The 25,607-nt window shown below is 38.0% G+C and overlaps 1 protein-coding gene across 1 annotated transcript; it reads left to right on the top strand.

The window, feature by feature from the left end:
• Nucleotides 1-994: 994 nt before the first annotated feature.
• LOC100377142 (uncharacterized) lies at nt 995-24,111 on the top strand. The gene is made up of 13 exons (XM_078013711.2): nt 995-2,575; nt 3,372-3,461; nt 4,370-4,473; nt 5,366-5,573; nt 12,668-12,774; nt 13,750-13,961; nt 17,460-17,634; nt 17,889-18,066; nt 19,459-19,562; nt 19,920-20,061; nt 20,925-21,007; nt 22,425-22,587; nt 23,622-24,111. The coding sequence occupies exons 2-13, from the start codon at nt 3,383-3,385 to the stop codon at nt 23,741-23,743; spliced, it is 1,677 nt and encodes a 558-aa protein (XP_077869837.2). The 5' UTR covers nt 995-2,575; nt 3,372-3,382; the 3' UTR covers nt 23,744-24,111.
• Nucleotides 24,112-25,607: the final 1,496 nt, after the last annotated feature.

Below are 25,607 nucleotides of genomic sequence, written 5' to 3'. Positions count from 1 at the left end.
ACGATGGGTCAAAATTTGTTTTCAGATTTTACAACCTAGAGTGAAGGTGTGATTTGTCTGCCAAGTTTGAACCAAATCGGTCCAGCCAAAAAAAATCACAGAATAGTTAAAAAGCCAAAGTCAAATTTCTCGGTAATGAAAAAAGATAACAACAATTCAAATAGAAATTTTGTGCCCACACTATATCTGGAGTGTTTTATCCTAAATTTGTAGGGGAGATACACTTGGCGCGAAGCTATCCAACTATGCTATGGCAACGGTGGGCTAACATTTTTTTTCATATTAATCCTAGGGTGATTGTGTGATCTACCTGCCAAGTTTGAGGAAATCACAGAAGAAATAATATGTCAAAGCACTGGTAATCACACACATGCTCACACAAACCTACAAAAGTGATTATAAGGGCAATTCAAGCGGAGCTGATTGCCAACAAAAGTGATTTTAAGAACAACCCGAGCGGAGCGGATCCCCAACACTGCCAGACATTTGGTATATAGCCTGCTAGCCCAACACATGTCAAGTGATACAATTCATCGCATGTGTTATCACATTATCGTGATATTCTGGCATTTCACAAATTCAGTGAAGCTGAATTTTTTGTATCTTTGGTGCACTGACCAGATGATGCAATCTTTGGTAATGGGGTGAGCGCTTCATTCTGAAAACATGCAAGAAAGTGTTTTCTCTTATATCTCGCTGGTCAAATCTTGCTGCTAGGAAGGTAATTATAATACAACTGTCTCTCAAAACAATGGAACGTCCGTTTACTTCTAGGAACATTTTGCAGCTATTAAATAATATAATGTAATCATATTATAATAGAAATATTTATGACATTTTGAATTTTATAAGGGGCAATAAAACAAGGGGAGGCAATAACACCTAGTTAGTATTGCCCCCAGGGTGCAATAGGAACTAGGTGTTACTGCAGGGGGTGCAATAGGAACTAGGTACTATTGCAGGGGGTGCAGTAATAAGAGGATGTAATAAGAACTAGTACACTTGCACGATGCTTTTGTTTACCGTCTGACAATCATCTTTGACCTTTAAGCATCCGCTTTACCGATTGGCTAAAAATGACTTCACTACTAGTGTTTCATCATAAAGGTCAAGTCAACATCGTTTGCTTATCAGACTAGGCGTTCATTAATCATGGTGAAAGTGGCACAGTTCTAGAAGCCGTACTTACACACAAATTGGTGGCGTCACAGAATACATGACCTTCAATTGGGATATACGAATTGGTATATACAAATTACAGTAATGATACTTAAGACATTACACATAAGGTTGAACAAATTATGTGACAACATAATGATAATACCGGTAATAAATCCTAGCTTAACAGTTGAACAGAACGATCATACAGTCAGTGGGGTCACGCCAAAGGTCACGCGCTTCGTTGCATAATGGTCTGTGGTTGAAACTGGGTCATGGTGGGACGGGTGAAGAAGACATCATTAAACACTTACAAAATCACAATAAAACTGGGGAAGTGGTTGCATATTATGGCGTAGCCAACATGGGTTCGAATCCCACTAGATACACAAAGTAATCGTTCTGGCGTTCCCGTTCAACGCAATTATGAACAGAAATGTGTCTTGGCATTAGGGTCAGGGTCGGGTCAGGTATGGGCAACGCAAATTGCAAACACCAAATTGGCAAGATGTACATTAACAGTTTATGACATGCATATAGTTTACAGAAGGATAAAACACCAAATTGGCAATATTATTGTGAGGATAACAGAAATATGTTGTATATCTGTATATATACACACTATATAGTTTCATCAAATGCCAAGACAACCAGTCAGTCCACCGTGTTCAATTCCCATCTCTGCCAGTCTTTTCTTGCAAACACTAACTTGCAATAAAGCCAAGTATGGCAACAAATTATTCGTTTGCATGACTACCCACATGGTTCAGTGGATTTGTACACTGACATCTATGTTAGAGATTGCTGGTTCGTATCCTGTGATTAGTATGCTAGTGAGAACAGTGCTCCTATAAATAACTTGGTTCGAAGTACGAACACAGTTGACAGCTCATGTGCAACAACAACAGCAGACACGAGAATCATTGCTGCTCTCAAAATGGGTCACTTCTTTTGTATTGAGCACAGAAACTGCACGTCATGAATAAATTAGCATAATTTAAAACAATTGCATAAAGTTAGGTATGCGGCTATTGGAACTATGCCTGATTCTATAAGTAAGTAATTAAGTATCATGAGTGAGATGTATTTAGCTTAACACATGTCCTTCTATTTGAGACTACCAGGGAGTTACGCGTTACGGACCTACAGAACACAGGGGCCTGACGATCTATTCGTCGGGCGGAACGATTGATTTATAGTCAATTCGTCCTAATTCACATTCGTCCCAATTCACAATCGTCCCACAAGTCGATTCGTCCCAATTCACATTAGTCCCATTTCACATTTTTGGCGAGCCGCTCCGCTAGGATTGCCCTTCAAATCACTTGTGTGTGTGTGTGTGTGATTTCCAGTGTTTTCACGTATTAATTCTTCTGTGATTTTTTTTGGATTGGCCGATTTCGCTCACACTTGGCAGGTAGGTCACACATTCACCCTAGTTATTAGGAACAATCTGAAAACAAATTTTCGCCAATCGTTTCCATGGCAACTGATTTTTTAAATACCTTCGCGCCAAATGTATCTCACTCTACAATTCTAGGATTAAAAAGCACGGACATACTAGTAGTAAAAAATTACTGTTTTATGTATATTTTCATTAACGGGAAAATTGACCTCAAAGTTGGGGTAAATTTTCACCAGCAACGGCTTTTAACTCCTCTGTTATTATTTTTTTTTTTGGATTGGCTGATATTGATCATACTTGAAAGTAAGGTCGTACCGTCACTGATTGGACAACAATCCTGGCCAACCACGGCCATTGCAACAGCCAAAAACTGATTTTTGAATACTTTCACCAAAATGTATTATCTCTTACCAGTGTTCAAATGACCATGCGTATCATTACACTGTATCAATGTAATCCCAACGCAACTTTGAACTTTGAATGAACTGTAAATGCTGCCTTCATTCTAGAAAATACTATCGCAAAACGGTTGGAAATAATTGGTTTAAAAGCAGAATACGTCCTAGTAATAGTGACTGAATGGATTTTGCAAAATTTATTGGTGCGATAAAATATTTGTTTGGTGTTTCCACAAGTTTTAATTAATAATTTATAAACCATTTTGACAACCTGAATTATTTATATGAGTTGGAGATATGTTAACTCATTGCCTCAAGCAAACCTCCACTACTCATCAAGATGAATGGAGAAAACTATATTAGCAGTCAATATGTTAATATTATTGCCTTGAAATGTTCTGTTCTTTAAGGAAAATTAGCCATGTCTTCAGACAAGTCAAAGTCTCAGAGACGTATAAATATATTAATAGAAGCATTCAAATGTGCTGCAAACAACACTGGTAAGTATAACTGTAGTTATATACAGACATTATAACAGTGGGGTAGTTCATGTATTCATGGACGTACTGTTAGTACATCCATGACTTATCCCTAATACATTGCCTATCCATATTATTTGTATATACGAGCGCTGCTCGTCGGTCGATACGTCGCCGTACTGTCTTTGTGCATACTTTGAGGTATACTCGTAATAACTTCATATTATTCATTATATTTAGAAATACAGTATTTCTATCGGTATAGTAGCAATAAAAGTGTAACAAAGTATAATAATAATAATGAAATAATAAAGAAAGAGAAAATATTATAATGTAAAGTATAAAAGTAAAATGTAATGTAATATTTTTTAACTAATAAAAATAAAATTCAAAACTGTCAACCATCTATTCTTTCTTGAAAGCCTTTGTAAATAAACTGTGAAACCTTTTTTATAATTTCACATTCATTTGCATAGAATGAATGTATTGTGTGAATCATGTGGTAGAAAATTAAATTCAGACAATAGCAAGTTTCCATATTTTGGACAAATCATGAGTAAATGTAATTCATATTCAATCACATTTATGTTGCACTGTTTGCACTTTCTTTCATTTAGTGTTGTTTTGGGATGTGTGTACTTGCATGCAATTTCAAATTTCAAGCATGTGTTAGCTTGTTCTCAATTTTAGCAATGCTTTGCTGAGATTAATGTTTTGTAATGACAAATATGGCTCAAAAGAGTATTTAAATTTGATGTTGAAAAAAGTTGTGGTGATGCACATTTTATTTGTTTTGAAAATCTTTTTGGTTTCTATTCTCAGACTGTTTTATATTTTTTTGGAAGAAATTTAACTAAGATATATATTTGTCAAAAAGATGCGTACTTGCAAGCCTGAACGAAAATGTGTTTTTTCATATCATGATTTAGGTATCGTTAGAAGCAAATATCCTGATGTCAGAGTACCCACAGATTTATCAGTTCATCAATTTGTCTTGTCCAAATTTGATCACTATGGAGACAGAGATGCTATGGTTAGTAAACAAAAATGTGAAATGAACATTTAGTGTTTCCTACTATTATACATGTCCTGGTCTATGGTAGTAAGTGATTGTTTGTGTGATAATTAAATTATTCATGTGTCCCTAACACCATGTACCTCAGGTATTTGTTTTAATTAAATTAAAGTCAAAACATTTTCCCATGAAGAAAAATCTGAGGTGGATAACATTTTACAGGAACAGAAAACAATACAAATCTGTGATCGATGAAAATTCTAGAAACCTATAAACTTCGAAAACCTGCCAAATAATTAGGTGGTCGAATTCAACTACAAATACAAAATACCATACAAAGTAATACAAAATACTACAAAAAGTTACACAAAGTAACACAAATTACCACACATAGTAACACAAAATTCCAAAGTATCATCCAAAGTACCGCCTACAGTGCCACCCAAAGTAAAGATGTTGCTCATAAACCTCATTTTTCTTTAGCAGTATCCATGACAATGTTTGAATGTGTAGGAAGCTGATAACCAAATAACAATGCCATGGGTCCAGATAGTAGTATGTTTAATATACTAATACATGAAAGTAACATACACACTGGTATTGATGTGTATAAGTATGGTACATTTTAGTTTATATATCAAGCCTTGTTATTTATGACCAGGTAAATTATTTTTGGGGAGAAAAATTATTATGCAATTTGTAATTGTGCAACTACATGTATTTTATAGCAGTGTGTACTAGCACTGTGCATTTTCTCATCTGGAGTCACCAGACTTCATTTTGAAATAATTTTTTAACATAGAAACACGCAAGGTCAATCCTCTCAGAAATTGTTGACTGTGTATTTTGCTTTCTTCATCCATCATCCAGTTTCCATTGTAATGCATAACTCTCTGTTAATACGTTTCAGATTGATGGGATAACTGGTAAGTCGTACGCCTTCCGGCAATTAAAAGTCCTTGTTTATCGATGTGGAAGTGGGTTAACTAAAGCTGGATTCCGCCAAGGAGATGTATGCATTTTATACCTACCAAACCTGCCAGAATTTTTTGTTGCATTTTATGGCGTTGCATCTATTGGAGGAACCATATCCCCTGCAAATCCAGTGTACACTGTTTGTATGTATGTTTTTTTTCTAATTATAGTAAGAATTTTTTAATAATTTGGTCTATCAATCCATCAATTGTTGTGTGTCTGACATCATTTCCTATCGTAGTGAAATATAATATTTCACAGATGCATGTTGATTTTTTTTTTTGCTTTTGTACCAACAGGCAGCCATTTTTTGTCAATTGCAACATTTGTCATTTTCAGCCGTGTTTTTTCCAGTGTATACATGACTGTTTACTGATGCATGTTTGTTTTGCAATTTGATTCAAAATGGGCACGTCTGGTAGTGATGTTGTTTTTGCCTTGCATTTAATGAAATAAACAGGAAGGTATAACCGAGTGTCTGTATAGTAACATGCCACATATCATCATCATCATCATCATCATCATCATTAACAATTCCTGATTCCTGAATTACTGTCAGATGTGATGTAATTCTACTTACAACCGACGGGGGTAGGACAAAAATATAAAATGTCAAATAAGCACTGGTAGACATGCAACCCAGAAGGAGTCAGCACCATATTTTAAACAGTTTTTTAAAGATAGCAGAGTAAGTGTGGGTGGGTACTTACAAGGGCAACTAGAAGAACTATTTGAAGACAGCAGGCTGGTACGAGTTAGTTGAAAGATTATGGCAATTTTATTCCAGATGATTTTTTACGTTGCAAGTTGGAAACTGTGATGTTCTGTGCACCGCGACTCGGAATGATGAATGTGCATTCGGAATGATCAAATTCTGTCCTACCTTCCAGTTTGTTGACCCAGGTCACAAGAAATGCGCAAGCACACAAACAATCAACGTGCAAATTCTACCAATTCACTACGTTCAATTACCCACCATAGACTCCGGTCAGTCAAAATGACTCACTCAAGGCATCTTGATTACAAACAATTGTTCCCGAATTTAGGCAGAGGGTTCTCAGAACCCGCTTATTCACATAGTTCATACTCACCATAGACTCCGGTGAGTCAAAATGACTATTTTGAACTGTAGGCTTTAATCAGCGATTCAGCCAATGACGGAGAGATATAATCTAGGTCAGGGGAAGCCCCATGACCCCAAGATTCTTTTCCCTTACATCACGAACCACGTGACCGAGGCCATATGGCGACGCCATTATGGTTGGCTATTCACTCTTTCTTTATCTCCGCATCGATGGGGATGAAGTTTAGCGACTCTGCATGCATAGCCTACTTTTTCCTGTCCGGGTTTCTGGCTTGGGTTGTTACCGCCGCCGCGGTAACCGACATTGTAGCTGATTGTAGCTGTTTTCCTTGTAATGTTTACCCTCATGTCGATTTCCCCTTTGTGTGTAACATTTTTCACAACAAAGTAAATAAAACCTGGCGATGTAACTTAATCACTTGTTGGTTTTGTTGCATCACCTTTTCCAACTGTATTTCGCCTCCCTCATGCATGTCGTGTTCATTTTATGCTTTATCAATGTATTTAGAAATGGATAGATGTAATGACAACACCAGAGGCTCGCCGCCGCTTTTGTCTCCTCGTTTTTCGAGGCGACAGTGCAGTGGTTATAATCAGAATTTACCAGCATAGAACCCGCATCTGAAATGCTATTTTTGTTGTAGCTGCATGCGGATTTCGGGTTTTTTGCCTTGAAGGCGTGTGTTTTTCTGGAGTTCTGAGGCCTGAGATGTTTTTCAGAGCCATGCAAAATTGCTGAGACTGACTGTGTCACTCGTATTTTCACAGCAAGGTCGTGAGTGGAAAGTTCTCACGCTCGGCTACCGGTACTTCGTGTACTAATGTCGATCAGGAGGCCTGATGGTGGAGGTACCGTTTTTTTTCAGCCTCCCCCCCCGCTGATCGAAGGTCATCCTCACAGTCTGTGTTTTCAGGCAGTGGTTTACCCGATTTTACCGACTACAGCGAGGCTTTGTCTCTGGAGGTCTTTCCTCCTATGGGACCCATTGCGTGTCCTATTGTGGATCCATCCTCGCACAACGCCGGGTTTGCCTCCGAGATGAGGACTTTGGTCGGGGCAAATTGCATTCCCTGGCAGGCCGGGTAGATCAGATGCAGTTGGAGCGAGCATCTCCACTGGGACCCCTCGGTTGGCAAGTAGGAAGAAACACAAAGCATCACTCGCATTTAAAACATGTCTCTTCCGAAGAACCCCCATTCCCGTCCGCAACTCTCTCGCCACTGATTTGGGTGAGCCTAGCTCAGGCTAGTTGCACCGGGTCTCCTCTGGGCCCTCAGGCACTGGATGCCAATGGGTATGCTGGCAGCCAAGCCTCTGATTTCGGGGCAGAGCTTTCAGGTCAGGGCACACATTGCGCCTCCCCCGTACTTTCAGCCAGCCAGGGTTCGTCACATGGTACCAACGGTACTGAGTATCATTGATCCTAGTGATCCTGATACAATGTATATACCCCCACCCTTGATCCTAAGGCAACTACTTACTGTTCTTGAATGCTTACGGGACCACATGCATTGGAATTCAAAGCAACCCCATTGGCACGTCTCCCCCTGTTCGGCTGAGTGCTGAGTAAGCAGACGGTGTTGATTGGCTAATGCTGGTCAGCCACGGAAGAAGTAATTCTTAACGCCCTGGGTGGGGCAAATCTTATGCAACACTTTCCGTTGGACCAAATGCTACCCAGTTGGTGTGGTTTCGGGATCATCCCCCAAAGTGTGGGATGAGACCAAAACGCCCAGACAAGATTCCAAGGCTCCATCCCCAGACCCTGGTATCATGAATTTGTTTGGCAAACCAGGTAAAGGGGGACGGCCGTGTTCCGTGGGCGTTCTTGCCAGCTCAGTCTGGGATGATCCATCATGCCCTTAGGGCAGAGTTGCTTGAGCACATTATTGTGCTCGCCCAGGACTCCGAGACCTCGGAGGCAGAACGCACCAGCCTCCTAGACCAGGAAACACATTTACTGGTGGGCCGTCGCACATCTACGTGCAACATCCCCAGTGTCACCTGGCTCTCCTGGTCGGGCCGACTACTGTGAAATGAGACACGGTCTTAGTTGCGTGTGTTTTCGCCGGCAAACTGAGTCAGGGGATACATCCCCACCTCAGTGACACAGACTGGACATCTTCCACCCTCTTTGATGGGGGAGATGCCAGGTTCAGTCTCGGAGCTTTGGAGTGCAATAAACCAGATGGTTCAGATCGAATATGCTAGCCAGTTGGCCACTGCCAAGAGTAAATGGAGGGCACAGAGGGCACAGACAACATACCGCCTTAAGGTGATGTTCGCTAGCCAGAGTCAGCCAGGAGGCAAGCGCTCATACCCTTTCATGGGAAGGAAAAGTAGTGGCGTGCCCCCAGGAAGAGACCAGGTTGTGACTCCTAATCCTACTCAGACGGACGTCCACCCTGGCAGCGGGGGAAGGATGTTTGACGCTTACCTCTGCCACTGGGGGACAGGCATGTGTTCGACGAGTGGCCAGGTCACAACTTAGTGACTACTGCAGACCTTGGGGAAACTCACCTCATGGGAGAAGAGAGTACCCACACCTCGCAACTGCTGAACCATGGCCAGTTGCACACAGATTGCACTGGTGTAGTCTAGTTTGGAGGCAGTGGGTGACCGATCACTGGACTTTCCATGTGGTGACATATGGTTACCACGGAAATCTCCATCTCCCCATCAGTTTCTCCCTCATTGGGGGCACTGCCAGGGGACTCCTGCAAGGCGGAAGCTATCAGACAGTTTGCTGGAAAAGAGCGCCATACACAAGGTAGGTCAGCTGGCATTAATTCCAGGCTTCTACTCAAATGTGTTTGTAGTACCAAATCTACAGGTGGTGGGCGTCCAGTTCTGGACCTAGGCAGACTGAATCAGTACGTGCTCCTCCAGCGGTTTTGCATGGAGACGCCATTCAGCGTTATTCTCTCCATCTACCATTTTGAATGGCTAGCCCCACTTGATTTAAGTGGGCCTACCTGCACATACCGATGCATCCGGCTAGTTGCCATCTCCTTTGAGTCACCCAGCTTGGCCAAGTATTCAAATCTCAGTGCCCCCCTCCCTTCGGGTTATGCACAGCCCCCTATGTTCCACTGAAATGGATGGCACAGGTGGTGCTGCTGCTTCACCAAACGTTGGTACACATCAATCCGTACCTAGACATGAGGTCCATTCGATTGCTAACTCACTAGTGCTAGCGTCAGGCGCCCCCTCAAACCTTTTTCTTTATCAACTACTACCTAAGAGACACCCAATCCATTTAGGAGAGCATCTTTTAAGCTGGGTCCCGTCATAGTGGGTCAGACTCTGGGCACTTCAAACCCTGTCACCATTTTTGGCTTTTTGCTCCAGGGACAGCACAGGCGAGGTAAGACACTACCCTCTTTTGGGGGTCTTAGCTAGGTGATGAGTGGTGTAGAGTGTATCATCCCAGACAGGGAAAAGACTTTCATCATTTTCTGTTTGCTCAGAAAACCCACCACCTATTGGCGTCTGACTCTGCCTACATTTCAAAATAGTCAATTTGACAGACTGGAGTCTATGGTGGGTAATTGAACGTAGTGAATTTAGGCTGAGGGTTCTCCAAACCCGCCTATTCACATAGTTAATACCCACCAGACTCTGGGTCCCCCAACCACCCCACTCTTTCCGTAGCGTTGGTCCTTGATGCGGAAAGAAAGAAACCAGAGTGAATAGCCAGCCGTAATGGTGCCGCCATACGGCCTCGGTCACGTGGTTCGTGACGTAAAGAAATAAATCTTGGGGTCATTGGGCTTCCCCTGACCTAGATTCTATCTCTCCGTCATTGGCAGAATCGCTGATTAATGCATACAGTTCAAAATAGTCATTTTGACTGACCAGAGTCTATGGTGGGTATGAACTATGTGAATAAGCGGGTTCTGAGAACCCTCTGCCTAAATTCGGGAACAATTGTTTGTAATCAAGATGCCTTGAATGATTTTTTTTTCTCAACAATTGTTCATTCATATCTAAACTGATTGTGTTTTAAGGTGGTAACTTGGTACTAACATCACTCATGGTGGGTTAATGAGACATGTCATTTTGTTTCATAATTGATTCAAATTGCTAGGCTGGTGGCCAACCTATTTTTTTAGAAATTTTGTATCATTTTCATTCATATTTGTCACATACATCATAAATATAATAATACATGTTCATGTCAGTTTGTTCCATTATTAGATCAAAGATGCCTGACTGGCATTCATCTTGTGTTTTGGAAAATGAGGTATCTTGGACAGGATTTATCAGTTACAAACATTATACATTTTGAGATACATGTCCATGATGATTTGTTTCGTGTTCAAATCTAAAATGAGAAACTGGCAGCCATCCTGTTTTTCCAAAATGTATACTTGACATTTTTTCTCAAATTATACATAGGATAATTAGGATACATTTTGTTTCACAATCAAATCAAAAATGGTTGCCTGCCTGCAATCTTGCTTTTTGATTAAACTACTATATCTATTACTACTACATGGACCCAGACAATGGAAATTCAATTTGGATACAAAAAATGTATGAGTAGGATATCCTGTGTAATTTCATACCATATATTTTGATTTTGTAAGAGTCATTTAATACACCTAATTTCTGTAGATACTCAACCAGCCAATTATTCACTCTCAATTCACTTCCCCTACTTCCAACAGGGACAATGTCATGAACAATGACATATTTTCAAATGTTTCTAAGATAAATTTGGTACAGGCGCAACATAATGGTTTGAATCTTTTCAGTTTCAACGCACTACAAACGCGCCCAGCAGGTATCATTTACAGGCATAGAGGCTCTCAGTAGACCCGCACATGCAAAAGATTTATCTGAGCTGCCAACGTTCTGGCCAGGGCGCACAGGGATTCCACCAACGCTGCCTACATTTCTAAGTGGTGAGCTTACACTGATTGGTGTAGCGGAAGGGAGATTGATCCATACCATCTCTCTATTTGCCAGGTAGCACAATCCTTCATCCACCTGTTTGACGAAGTGGGTTTGTCCTAACAGAATCGCTGAATAATGCCTACAGTTCAAAATAGTCATTTTTACTGACCGGAGTCTATGGTGGGTATGAACTGTGTGAATGGGCGGGTTCGGAGAATCAGAAATTGTTTGTAATCAAGACTTTTTTTTAACATTTTCTTAACAATTGTTCAATCATACCTGAAATGATTGTGTTTCAGGGTGGTAACTTGGTCCTAACATCACTCATGGTGGGTTAATAAGACATGTCATTTTGTTTCATAATTGATACAAATTGCTAGGCTGGTGGCCATCTAATATTTTCGGAAATTGTGTACCATTTTCATTCATATGTGTCACATACATCATACATATAAGAATACATGTTCATATGATTTCAATAAAACTAATGGTCATTTTTTTCAAAATATTTACAAAAAAATAATTTAATGTGTCATCAACCATATCTCAGACATGGTTTTATTCAAGCTATGTATTAACATCCCACGCGATGAGGAAGGTGTTTTGTTACACGTCGATTTGATTCAAAATGGCCGTTTTGCAACCATGTTGTGTTTTTATGAGAAGCAGACCAGACTAGCCCCACATCAACTAATTTTGCTTCCCAGCCCAAAACACCTTACGTTTGTATAATTATTTGTTATTATTATTCATTATGTATTATTATATAAACCAATCTGAACTCCCAAGAAACCAAATAGCCTGGAAAGCTTTGGTTTTCTGCTCACTTTTTATTCAGGGTATCTGTGTAAATTGTCTACAACTTCATCCAACCAAATACAATTCACATTCACACAACTCTCCACCAGGATTTCCAACCAATTAGAACTTTCCGTACTAGAAAGTGACTTGTAACATGAGTTTTGATTGGTTAGTCATTTGGTCAGATGTACACTAATGACCATTTTATGATAAGTGACTGAAGTATTGTTCTCATTAAAGTCACATTCATAGTCTTTGATATGGGACCCATATACAATGTATACAAAGTGTGTAAAAACATTGTTTGTCTCCATAAATTCAAAACACATGCTGCATGATGACTCTGTAAAGCACTTTTTAATTTTTCCTGATTATAACATTTACGAAGAGTCATTACATAAAAAGTGACGTGCATTTTCAATATGTTGTGTTTCTTCGCTTTATTTCAGATGAACTAACTACTCAACTCAAACATTCCGGTGCTCAATGGATGATAACGACATCTGAGTTGGCTGGTAAGGCCAGACAGGCAGCACAAAAGGTGTCTGAGATCAAGGTAAGTATACATCAACAGAATGCCATCTGAGTTGGCTGATAAGGCCAGACAGGCAGCACAGAGGGTGTCTGAGATCAAGGTAAGTATACATCATCATAATGTCATCTGATTTGGCTGGTAAGGCCAGACAGGCAGTACTGAGGATGTCCAGGATTAAGGTAAGTATACATCAACAGAATGCCATTTAACTTGGCTGGTAAGACTAGACTTTGTCGAGCGGACCTTATCATATGATTGTCCGTCAGCGTCTCTGTCAATGTTTTACTTTTTCGTCTTCTTCTTGAAAACTACAAGCCTGAATGCTTTGATACTTGGTGTATATGTACCTTGGGTAGGCCTTCCTTAGATTTGTTCATTTCATGATATCTTTAATTCTCTAATTTTGACTAATATTTTTGTCATTTTTGGTAAAAAAGACATTTTCGACTTCTTGTTGAAAACAGGAAGTCCAATTGCTTTGATACTATACATACTGTTCATTTTTTAATGATATCTTCAGTTCATTCATTGAAATGTGCATTGCTGACAGCGGAGCTATCTCTGCTTGTTTAAAATTGTTATTCAGTTTCCATCTCTCTACATGCATAACACTGATGGCATTTCATCTTACACATATGTCATCATGTCACAACTATTGACATGCATTCATTTCAAATTGTTTCAAGATGATTGGCTTGTAGTTCTTCTAGTAAAAATAAATCGTAAAAAGTATTTCAACATTTTTAGAAAACTCATGGCTCTCATGAATGGATTTGGTACAAACATAACTGGAAGATCCAGATCCTGGAATCGATGGCATTTCTAGTATACTTGTATTTACATCATGTAAGCTACATACTATGGGACATGAGTGTACATGTACTCTCACAGTTTTCCAATTTAAGTAATTTTATCTTACAATGGTAACTGTTCCATGTCATGATGACTGATTTTTCATGGGGTATCAGTTTCGTTATAAATTTCTCATTATTTTAGGCTTTGTATGTGATTGGTGATGAATCTGTGGAAGGATGTCGATCTTTCGCCGCTGACTTAATGGAGGATGACGGATCAGCGTTTCCTACCGATGTTCGAATTAACCCAGCGGAAGATGTCGTTGCTTTACCATATTCAAGCGGTACAACTGGTTTACCGAAAGGTGTGATGTTGACACATGGAAACATGGTTTGTAATCTCCATCAGATTAGGTTAGTCATACCGATCTAATGCCTGATATCATGCCTTGTATTAAAACATCCAGTACATAATATGACGTCATATTACGAGATTATCGCAACAGGGGTTGTACATTTCATCACTTGTGGTTTTGCACCCAGGTCTGTAGAGAGCACCGACTATTAAAATTCATTGAAATTTGTCACGTTTGTAAATTTACCAGGGACCCTGAGTTTCTATCCCAAAAGGCTAAACTCTCTTAGAATGCCTCATTACTGTACACCCATTTATTTTCACTGACAATTAATTTAACTATTTTTGATGTGCGAGCATATTCACTGTTCACAAATTCACATATCAACGAAAATAGCACAATTTAAACCAGTCAATAATTAATGCATTTACAGTGTCGCATATGACTTGTTTACCACTTCCGTGTGACTGAGAATGTTCTAGAACCGTACTGTGTCTGGGTGGAATTTTTAGATGTTGATTGAATAGGTAATAGGACATTGTAGAAGGCAATAGAAGGTAATGGAACATTCTAGAAATTTGTAGTATGTTCCAGACTCATTATGTATGCTAATATAATGGTCTATTTATGGACAGTGTGGGTATATATAGGGGAGTTGTTCAGCACTGAGATCAGATCGGAGATCTCGTTGAATTGTGTTGGAGTTTAAGTATCTAGTTATTGGAGGTTTGGAGTTTTACCGAGTTCTTGTACTTGATGTTTGCAGAGTATAATAATACCAGTACCAGTTGAAACCTCATCTCTTGACTCCGTGTTCGTATGTTATCATCGCCGCCAGGGAAGTCTTTATGTTACTGTTGCCATCTTGGTATTTGAACCATCACACCTGTACTATACCAATTACGGTAATATTACGTTGCGTGTGACAACTGGGGGCTTGTCCGGGAACAGTGAAGACATAGAAGACAACATGGCCAGCGGGATAATAGATATGTCGAAACAAGAGTTGATGGAGTGGGCGGATGAACTGGGAATGACTGGAGAAGACAAAAGGAAATTTATTTTGGAGCAACTGAGTTCTCAGCGAGCTGAGAGACAAGCGGCGAGGGAAGAGAGAAAGGCAAAAAAGGAAGCGAAACAGCGAGAAAAGGAAAGGGAAGCAGAGGTGAAGAAAATGGAGATTGAGGAAAGAAAGGAAAAGTTACGGCTGGAAACGGAAGCAGGCGAAAGAGAATTTGAGTTGAAGAAATTAGAGCTGCAAGCAGCAATGCCGGGGTTCCAACAGACTGATTTTGGCGGTCAACGAAATGTGGGCAGTGATGCACAGCCACCAAAGTTGCCTGCATTTGTTGATGGTAAGGACGAACTTGATAGTTATTTATTGCGGTTTGAGAGGTTTGCAACAAATGCGAGTTGGCATAGAGATGGATGGGCCATAAAATTGAGTGCGCTGTTGACTGGTAGAGCACTGGAAGTATATTCCAGGATGTCCGACACTGATGCAGTTGACTATGATCGTGTGAAGGTGGCGCTGTTGACAAGATACGATTTCACAGAGGATGGGTACAGGAAGCGATTCCGTGAAATTAAACCTGAAAGTTCCGAGAGTCCTGACCAGTTAATTGTGCGGCTTAAGAATTATTTTGCTAAATGGGTTGAGTTGTCAGGCACTGCAGCAACATATGATGGTGTTACCGACTTGATGGTGAAGGAGCAGTTTATTGGTGCCTGTACAAGAGATCTTGCAGTTCATCTTAAAGAAAGAGCACCCAAAGATTTAGATGAGTTGGTGGTAATAGCAAAGCAGTACCTAGTGGCACATGATCGACAGTTATCCACGAAGAACAAGGTGAGGCGTAATGATAATGACACTGCCATTGGTAATACTGATGTGGGACAGGGCAGTAGTGTCCGGTGTTTTGTATGTCAGGGTGTTGGTCATCGAGCAGCACAATGTCCATCCCGCATTACTGATGTCGACCATGGATAAAGCCAAGTTTGCAAATGACCGAGTGATGACATGGGCGATGACTCAGCAAGGATATAATCATCGTGTTGAGGATATTCCTGGACTGAGGAACTTTTGAACAGTATAGTAGAATGTTATTCGTTTATGACTGTATTTTATATTTTATTATATTCTACTGTATGTGATTTTCGAATTTTTGTACTCAGAGCTTTATTCAGTTCGATTTGATATATTGTATTGTTGTTTTGTTTGAAATTGTTATCGTATTCGTATCATTGACGTCGTTGCTAGTCATGTAATATTATATGTTATAATATTCTTGAGAGGGGAGGCATGTCGCATACGACTTGTTTACCACTTCCGTGTGACTGAGAATGTTCTAGAACCGTACTGTGTCTGGGTGGAATTTTTAGATGTTGATTGAATAGGTAATAGGACACTGTAGAAGGCAATAGAAGGTAATGGAACATTCTAGAAATTTGTAGTATGTTCCAGACTCATTATGTATGCTGATATAATGGTCTATTTATAGACAGTGTGGGTATATATAGATCATATACTGAGATCAGATCGGAGATCTTGTTGAATTGTGTTGGAGTTTAAGTATCTAGTTATTGGAGGTTTGGAGTTTTACCGAGTTATTGTACTTGATGTTTGCAGAGTATAATAATACCAGTACCAGTTGAAACCTCATCTTTTGACTCCGTGTTCGTATGTAATCATCGCCGCCAGGGAAGTCTTTATGTTACTGTCGCCATCTTGGTATTTGAACCATCACACCTGTACTATACCAATTACGGTAATATTACGTTGCGTGTGACATACAGTATTTTGTGTAAATTCCTATGATAAATTCCGACAAAAATGAGTGTCGTCTGCAATGGCTTGCTTGTGAATGCAGAAGATTTGATGATCTACAATCACGATGTTAATTAGTGTTATACAAAACCTCAATTTCGCTAACTCACTAACTTGAATTTTGATAAAAGTTTTAACCATTATAAAATAAAAACATCATGTTTTGCCTGTAGTTACACGTAATCCAAAATGTCCGGACAATAGATGATATGGGGTACAGTAAAGGAGTTGTACAGGAATATTAGAAAATAGACTGGGGAACAAATTGATGAATTTCAAAAAAATAAATCCAATTTTAGGGACAAAGTTTTTACGGATGTGTTTAATGTTGGAATTGTGATCTATATTCACTCCCAAGTACTTAGCTATGCGAATGCCTTCTACTGGTGAACCACAAGCATTCAAGAAATCCACGTGACTGCACTGCTCCTAGGGGTGTGTAAATTATTGTATTGGTCTGTCAATATTGACTGTCACGTTTGTTTGCATTGCACCACTTGCACACTCTTTGAAATTCTTGAAGCTGACTAGGACATACCGTATACATGTAGAAAAGAGGGGAGAGATAAAAAATAGTGGTGTCCCTATAGTGGTATGAGGGTCAATAGTCGCATACTAGCCACCGATACCTTTGAGATTTTTAAATCTGAATGATGACAACTATCACAAACATGCAAAACTTGTTTTCCATGTCATTATGACAATAACTCAAGTTTATTTAATTCTCAGAACCCCAGGATTACTGGATTTTTCAGTTGATGATGTTATACTGTGCGTTTTACCATTCTATCACTCCTATGGAATGGTTGCTGTGCTTGCCAATGCATTAAGTCAAGGAGCAAAACTAGTCACAATGCCAAAATTTGAACCTCAAAAATGTCTGCAACTCATTGAAAAATACAAGGTAATGATGATAATAATTCTCAAATTTGTATGTTATGTTGTTTTGTGAATTCAAAGCAATCAATGCATGGAGGCAGTGTTGTATTTACTGTAGTATGCCTGTTTTCTGACTCCAAAGTGATGATCTGTATCCATCACATTAATATTACGGTGAGGGCGCCCCACATTCTGAATTCAAAATGAGGCTTGGAACACCATAGGTAATTTTTATGTTGAGCCTCTTATTCTCATCATATTGTATATATTATTTTGCAGATAACACAAGGTCTGTTTGTTCCGCCAATAATTTTGTTTCTAATAAAACACCCAATGGTTGATCAGTATGATCTGTCTAGTCTTGTATATATATTAAGTGCAGCGGCACCTCTCGGTGCCGAACGTATCACTGACCTCAAGAAAAAACTAAAGAATGAAAATCTAATTGTGAGACAAGGTATTTACATCAATCCCTTGATATCGTATCCATGAATGGTATATATATTAGTACATGCACAAGCCAAGTTATTCCCTGTTGAAAAGAAAATATGGCTTGTGTTGTCTGTTAGCGTGAAGACGCACGCCGCCACGAATGCACCACAACCTTATGGAAGACACAAGTGATAACTCAGTTTTTTTGTCTTCATAATGAGCAATATAAGTCCAAATAGTATGTTTAGTCACCGAATAAACAGTTATGATTATCATGTTCATGATATAAATGTTCATTGCACATTTATGTTTTTCCAGACCATGGATTTTCACCTTGCTAAAAATGCATTATTTACATGACACGCCTTCAAAACAGACAAATGAAAATAATTCAACAACTTGGCTTGTGCTTGGGATTGGGCTTGTGTCTCTGACTTGTAGTGATACTGCTCTTACGTTACTTGAGTCATATATTTTCCCCAGCTGAATAAAGGATAATATTAGGAAATAATATAAAATCACTTAACAGAGTGAAGACGATCAATTTTAATTAGTGACAAATGTAAAATGTACTTTTACTTGTATATGGCCAGGTATGTATAATTATTATCAGGAACTGAAAAAAACATGTAAGGACCGACCAAATATTTGCTATATACAATCACCATTCTGCCTCTATGCATAATTAGTCAAGATCTGATTCAGACGGCGTAATGGCGGCCATTTTTGTGCTGAAAAATCATCAAAAATCAAACATTTCTGGCTATTTACAGATTGATTTTGTTTAAACTAGGGACCATGATGCGCATCATTCTTTTATCCGAGTGGAATTTAAAATGGCCGACTGGCGGCCATTTGTTTTAATTGATGCTGTGCCAGAGCAATATCTCAAGGGCAAGTACTTGTTTGATGATCAGATACAAGATGACTGAATGTCAGTCATTTTATTGTAACAGCTTCTGAATCCATATCTCTGACATGTTTATGTTCAAACTATATTAATATATACTATAACAAAACTATATATCTTAAGTTTGATAACTGACGGGGACTGTGCCATGCATGACAGGGACTGTGCCATGCATGACAGGGACTGTGCCATGCATGACAGGGACTGTGCCATGCATGACTTGTTTGTTTTTTAATAACCTCAGTGGTTCTGTAATAATGATAATTTATTGACACACCATATGAACGTTATACAGCAGTATGTTCATTAAAATGGAATATACATAATTTGCAAAAGCTATTATAGGTTTAGTATCTGAAGCACTTAATAAATATTTTGCATTCTTGAATTTATTCAAATTTATCGAACTTTTAAAGGTAATTTTGCAAAAGAATGGTAATGCAACCTAAAACAAATCTTTTTTTAGTAATGATGCAAGATCTTTATTGTTATATAATGTTTTGACAGGATATGGATTGACTGAAACTAGTACTGCTTCAAACATCTGTTCCCGGTATGAAGAATTTCATCCTGGTTCCGTTGGACCATTATTACCAAACACACTTGGCAAGGTACAAGTCATTTTACACCTGCTGTTGGCCCTCTCACTTCCATTGTTGACTTTCTCGCTTCCACTGTTGTCTCACTTCCATTGACCACCCTCCCACTTTTATTGTTGACCCTCTCACTTCTATTGTTGACTTTCTCACTTCCACATTGACCCTCTCACTTCCACATTGACCCTTTCATTTTACTATTAAGGCCATAGACAGCAAAAATGAGTTGGTCCGGCCATCCATCGAGAGCCGTAGGCCCGATGCATATGATGACGTGGGCCAAAGGAAGCATTTATTTATTAACCTCCAACACTCACTTACAATCACTGTCATGATGAATATAGTTTTATTCAAATTATTTTATTATTCTAGGTAGTTGATCTTAAGACAGGAGAAAATCTTGCAGCTGGTCAAGATGGTGAAATCTGCCTCCGTGGACCCCAGATCATGAAAGGCTATCTAAATAATATACAAGCAACAAACATGACAGTAAAAGACGGATGGTTATATACTGGTAATATAATTGTACATTGTAACATTTTCTTTCTACATTGATGATATTTAATGTTGGTCACATTTATACAGTGGCTTAATTTTATCCTCATTCAGTTGGCATGCTCACCTATTCACCTACCACTAATTTCCACGTGCATCATTCGAACATTATTCTGATCACTAGTGTGACAGCGGTTCATCTTAAAACTGCAATAAGCGAAATGTTCTTATAAAGCCACAAGTGAATATTCAGGCAGAGAATTATTTTAATAATTAAAATGTGTATTTTTGATAAAATGCATAAAATTTATATAATTTAGCAATTCAAAAACACTGTTCAAAATGTATATATAACAGAAAAAAGTGAAGAAGCAATCGCACATTGTTGAACTTAACAACACTATACTAATGTTAGATTGTGAAAAGGTGATGTAAAATACTTTATTTTAGCTGGAATCGATTATTTTTACTGAAAAGACTTTTCGGGTGTTCGGTCAAACCCTAGTGGCAGCCATGTTTTTATTATTAGAATACGCTTATGCGCGTAATCATTCCATATTTGGAATTCGCATTTCCTAATATGGTAGGACGAAAATACCCTGTAAAATGTTGCAAAATTACGGCATGCTGTAGCTTATGACATTACGATGACAGATGTATAATTATAATAATATTTAATATCCGCAGTGAACAATGCTGTTATTTTATCTTCAGGTGTGAACAGCTGGTTCTTGCCAAACGAGTCACTATGAAAAATCAAACGTGCAGGCAAAATGTATACAAGTGCGATGGCCCATATCGGCCCTATTTTGGTTGCTGAACTCAGTATGGATCATTATGAGGGAAGTAAATGCAAATTTTTGAATTTCTGTTTTGCCCTAGGTGATATTGGTCACTATGACAACAATGGTCACTTTTATATTGTTGGCCGATTGAAAGAACTGATCAAATATAAAGGCTTCCAGGTATGAATACAAGATTTTTTTTTGTCAACAATCGTCATAGTTTAATAATTTGTACCTTCTGAGGGGTAACGGGGTAATTTTGAAGGGAGAGGAGTAAAGTCTACACAGAAAAAATATTGATTAACAATTCTACATTTTAAAATTTATAGGAAGTATTATAGAAAATGCAAACCCACACATTTAATAGCAGAAAGCCAAACAATAATCACAAAACAATGTTGATAAAAACTAAAAGAAAGAAACAAATAATTTGCTGTTTTTCAAATGTTTTCAAATGGTTCACTTTCTAATAACTTACATAATCAATCTACCAATCATATGTTGATACACTGTGATAACATATTCTATTGGCCAATCAGAATGCTGGATACACTGATTACATATTCTAGTAGCCAATCAGAATACTGCATACAATAATTACATATTCTAGTAGCCAATCGGAATACTTCATACATTGATTACATATTCTAGTAGCCAATCAGAATACTGCATCTTAGTTAAAAAGCCTCACTTAATATTGGACTGAAAGTTTAAAAGAAATAGAAATTCATTGAAAAGGGGAACATGCATTTAATTTGATTTTCAGTGGATTTTACAATAAGTTTAGGTTATGAACGGCAACAAAGGTAATTGTTAATGAATACAAGGCCTCTTTGGGAAATTAACATATTTGGCGGAAGATAATTGTCGCATACGACTTGTTTACCACTTCCGTGTGACTGAGAATGTTCTAGAACCGTACTGTGTCTGGGTGGAATTTTTAGAAGCTGGTTGAATAGGTAATAGGACACTGTAGAAGGCAATAGAAGGTAATGGAACATTCTAGAAATTTGTAGTAAATTTCAGACTCATTATGTATGCTGTAATGGTCTATTTATAGACAGTGTGGGTATATATAGGGGAGTTGTTCAGCACTGAGATCAGATCGGAGATCTCGTTGAATTGTATTGGAGTTTAAGTATCTAGTTATTGGAGTAGTGGAGTTTTACCGCGTTATTGTACTTGATGTTTGCAGAGTATAATAATACCAGTACCAGTTGAAACCTCATCTGTTGGCTCCGTGTTCGTATTTTATCATCGCCACCAGAGAAGTCTTTTTGTTACTGTTGCCATTTTGATATTTGAACCATCACACCTGTACTATACCAATTACGGTAATATTACGTTGCGTGTGACAATAATTACAGAGCGCAGTGATTGCCTTTATGTATTTTGCTAGACATTTTAGCATGACCGTATTCTTTGTGCCTAGTATGTTAATAAAGCTTGTATCAGTGTTGCCCTCAGAAAACTGTCTAATTGTGTTGAGAAGGATCTGTCTCTCATGTTTGTATAGCTGACATTTTAACAAAAAGTGCTCTTCATCTTCAATATCATTAGTATCACATATATTTGTATGATTTCTTGTTACTTATAGATTGCACCAGCAGAATTGGAAGCTCTGTTATTGACTCATCCTCAGATTCAAGATGTGGCTGTAATCGGAATACCTGATGATGATGCTGGGGAACTTCCTAAAGCATTTATCGTACCAAAAACTGATCAAATTACAGTGAGAGAAGTGATCAAATTTGTAGAAGGTAAACTTATTCCTGTAAGATGCTGTGCACGTCCGTACATTGAGGACTAGCAATTGACGCGGGTACACAATTTATTATAATGAGCATCTACATATATAGAATTACACGTCATTGATATGCTAATGTGATGTCATATTCAGGTCATACAAGGTCAATACACTACATAAGATAAGCGTGAATGCATGCTTAAAGCTGTGTCTACATTAAAGCGATCTGATGGCTGGTATATTTAGAATGTACTCAACACGTGTTGCCTATGCTAAATAATTATTATATAGGAATATCATTTAATCAACAACAAAATGTTTCCAAGTATTGCATGTGATTTAATATCGTGTACACCCCTCCTTCGAAAGATTGGGACAAACTAAAAATAGCTAAAAATGTTTGAGTAAAGCTTGAAAATTGGCTAATATAGCGTTCAATTAAAGTAATATTGAAGGAAATAAGAAAAAGTGCAGACAAATTTCAGCGAGAAAGGCTGGTGGGAAAAGGGTTACCCCATATTGCTGCTGATAAACTAAATCATGCTCACTAAGATGTTGTTAAATTTTAGTCATTTCGAACAGTTTACATAACATATAGAACTAAAATCGGTCTAGGCTATATTTTCCAATGCCAACCAAATTTTCAACACATAATGATTTTAGTTATCTTGGATTATACCTTATGATTATAATGTGGTATAAAGGAATACAAACACTGATATTATCATATCCAGTCACCTTTCCTTATTTTTAACTTTGGTCTCAGTTACAGGATGTAAAAGCAAAAAAAAAGTATTTTCTGAAAACTGTGGGTGTACGTCCACGACTTTGTGCCAGTTTTTCACCTGTTAAAATGAAAAAGTTGTTTACTATCGTTCACAATATTCTGTAGTTCAGCGTTTTCAGATTTTTTGTTCGGTTAGGAATTTTTATTTCTAGATCAACTCAATCATTCATGACGTTTGAAATAACGTTTATTCATTCATTCATTCATTCGTTCGTTCATTCATTCACTCACTCATTCATATTATGTCATCGTTTTTCCAGAAACCGTTTCTCCTCATAAGCGTCTAAGAGGAGGTGTTCAATTTGTTGAAGAAGTTCCCAAATCAGCAAGTGGCAAGATACTGAGAAGAGTCCTAAAAGATGCCATGAAAAACATGAAGTAATATTTCATAAAATATTTGGTTTATGCAGGCTTTGGTTTACACATTATCAAGGTGCCAATTGTAAGGGGTTATTTACACACAAAAAACATGGTGATTGAATCGAGTAGAATTGACAGCGACATTATTCACAACCTTCAATTGTGAGATGAGTAGTAGTCAACTACACATGTACCTGGTATATGATGAAATAAAACTGGTATTTTTAAATATTTTTCATTAATTTGTAAAAGCTTACAACAATTACAACAAAAAATATATTATTTAAAATTAATTAAACAAAATATCCTGGCAATATTTCACAATGTAAGCCCCCTCCCCAATGATGCTATTTTTTGTGGGGTTGAATAAAGAGAATTGTAACCAATAAATTCTATGGAGTACTTCTTGACCAATCAGAATACCTGATTACATTGTGTTCATAGCAACGAAGGATTTTTTTTCACATAAATTATTAAGAATTGTTTTAATTAATGACAGACCTGCAAATCCATAATGGGCAAAAGCCCACTTTGTGAGACATATACTAGTATGTTCGAGATGTTAGCCGAATACATATATGGAGTACAAAGTGTGGATTTGGTGCCACTAAAAAGCGACAAAAATTGGAGAAAAATCCACAGCAAACTGAACAGTTTCACAGTCACTGGCCCTTGAATAATTTAAAATGTCTTTCTAGTAATTGTTTCCACAATCTCATATGGCAAACTAAGAAAAAAAACTTTTAGTTTATTGTCCATCAAATATTATTATATTTATATCATTTACATTGCGAGTGAATGAATGACCGATGTGTGGTGTGGAGTAGCATTGTAGTGATTTGCACACGAATGGCACACCGACTGGTACGCGGTCGCGTTGTCTGTGTCAACTTTTTACTTTTTCAACCTCCCCTTGAAAGTCCAATTGCTTTGATATTACCAGTATATATATGGGTACTACATGTGTACCTCTCAGCTTTGTTCATTTTGTGATGACTGTTTTTGTTAAAAAGTGATATTTTCAACTTCTTGTTGCATATTATATATATAGGTACTACATGTGGTACTACATGTGGACCTCTCTCAGATTTGCTCATTTTGTGATGATATCTTCAATCCTCTAATTTTGATGAATATTTTTGTTATTTTTAGTAAAATGTGACTTCGACTTCTTGTCCGATCGCTTTGATATTATACATATATGAAATTATACAATTTTCACCATAGTTTCACTTCTTATATATCTCTAACATATCTTCCCATATTTGGCAATCTTCAATATTCACTTCTGATTGTACTTGTTCGATTCTAATGTTTCCAGTAAAATTAACAGATTTTATTTCTTTGTCATAATCTTCTACTTGCAACTTAACTTGTACCCACTCATTTATAGTGCTTAAAAAATTATGGTTGCTCTAGCCATCTGCTCTTTAAATTTTCTGCGGGGATCCCCCTTGAATTGTCATCTGCTGGATTCTTTGCTCCAGGGACATGCCTCCAACTTCCAACCTTCGTTTTGTTCTGTATCTCTACAAACTGCTTGTAACAATCAGAAGGCTTATTTATCCTAGAACTATCATGCTGTCAGTCAAATGAATCTTCTCCTTGAACATCAATCTTGACTCTTCTGTAATTGATGAGCTCATCCTTGCTGCCATCACCGCGGCTTGCAACTCTAATCTAGGAATTGCAAGCTTCTTTAGAGGAGCAACATGTGACTATGCTGCAACAAATGTAGTTTTGAACATTCCATTTCTTAATTTTCATCTTAAATATGCACATGCATCGAACGCTTTCTCAGACTCATCACAGAAAACGATTGAATCTACTTCTTCAGTAGCGTTCATTGGTGTTAAGCATCTCGTTATCGCCATGTACCTTTTCTT

The sequence above is a fragment of the Saccoglossus kowalevskii genome, chromosome 18, assembly GCF_978046115.1.
Source record: "Saccoglossus kowalevskii chromosome 18, keSacKowa6.1, whole genome shotgun sequence".
Classification (NCBI taxonomy): domain Eukaryota; kingdom Metazoa; phylum Hemichordata; class Enteropneusta; family Harrimaniidae; genus Saccoglossus; species Saccoglossus kowalevskii.
Note: the sequence above shows the minus strand (reverse complement) of the source record. Positions and strands in the feature narration are given on the sequence as shown.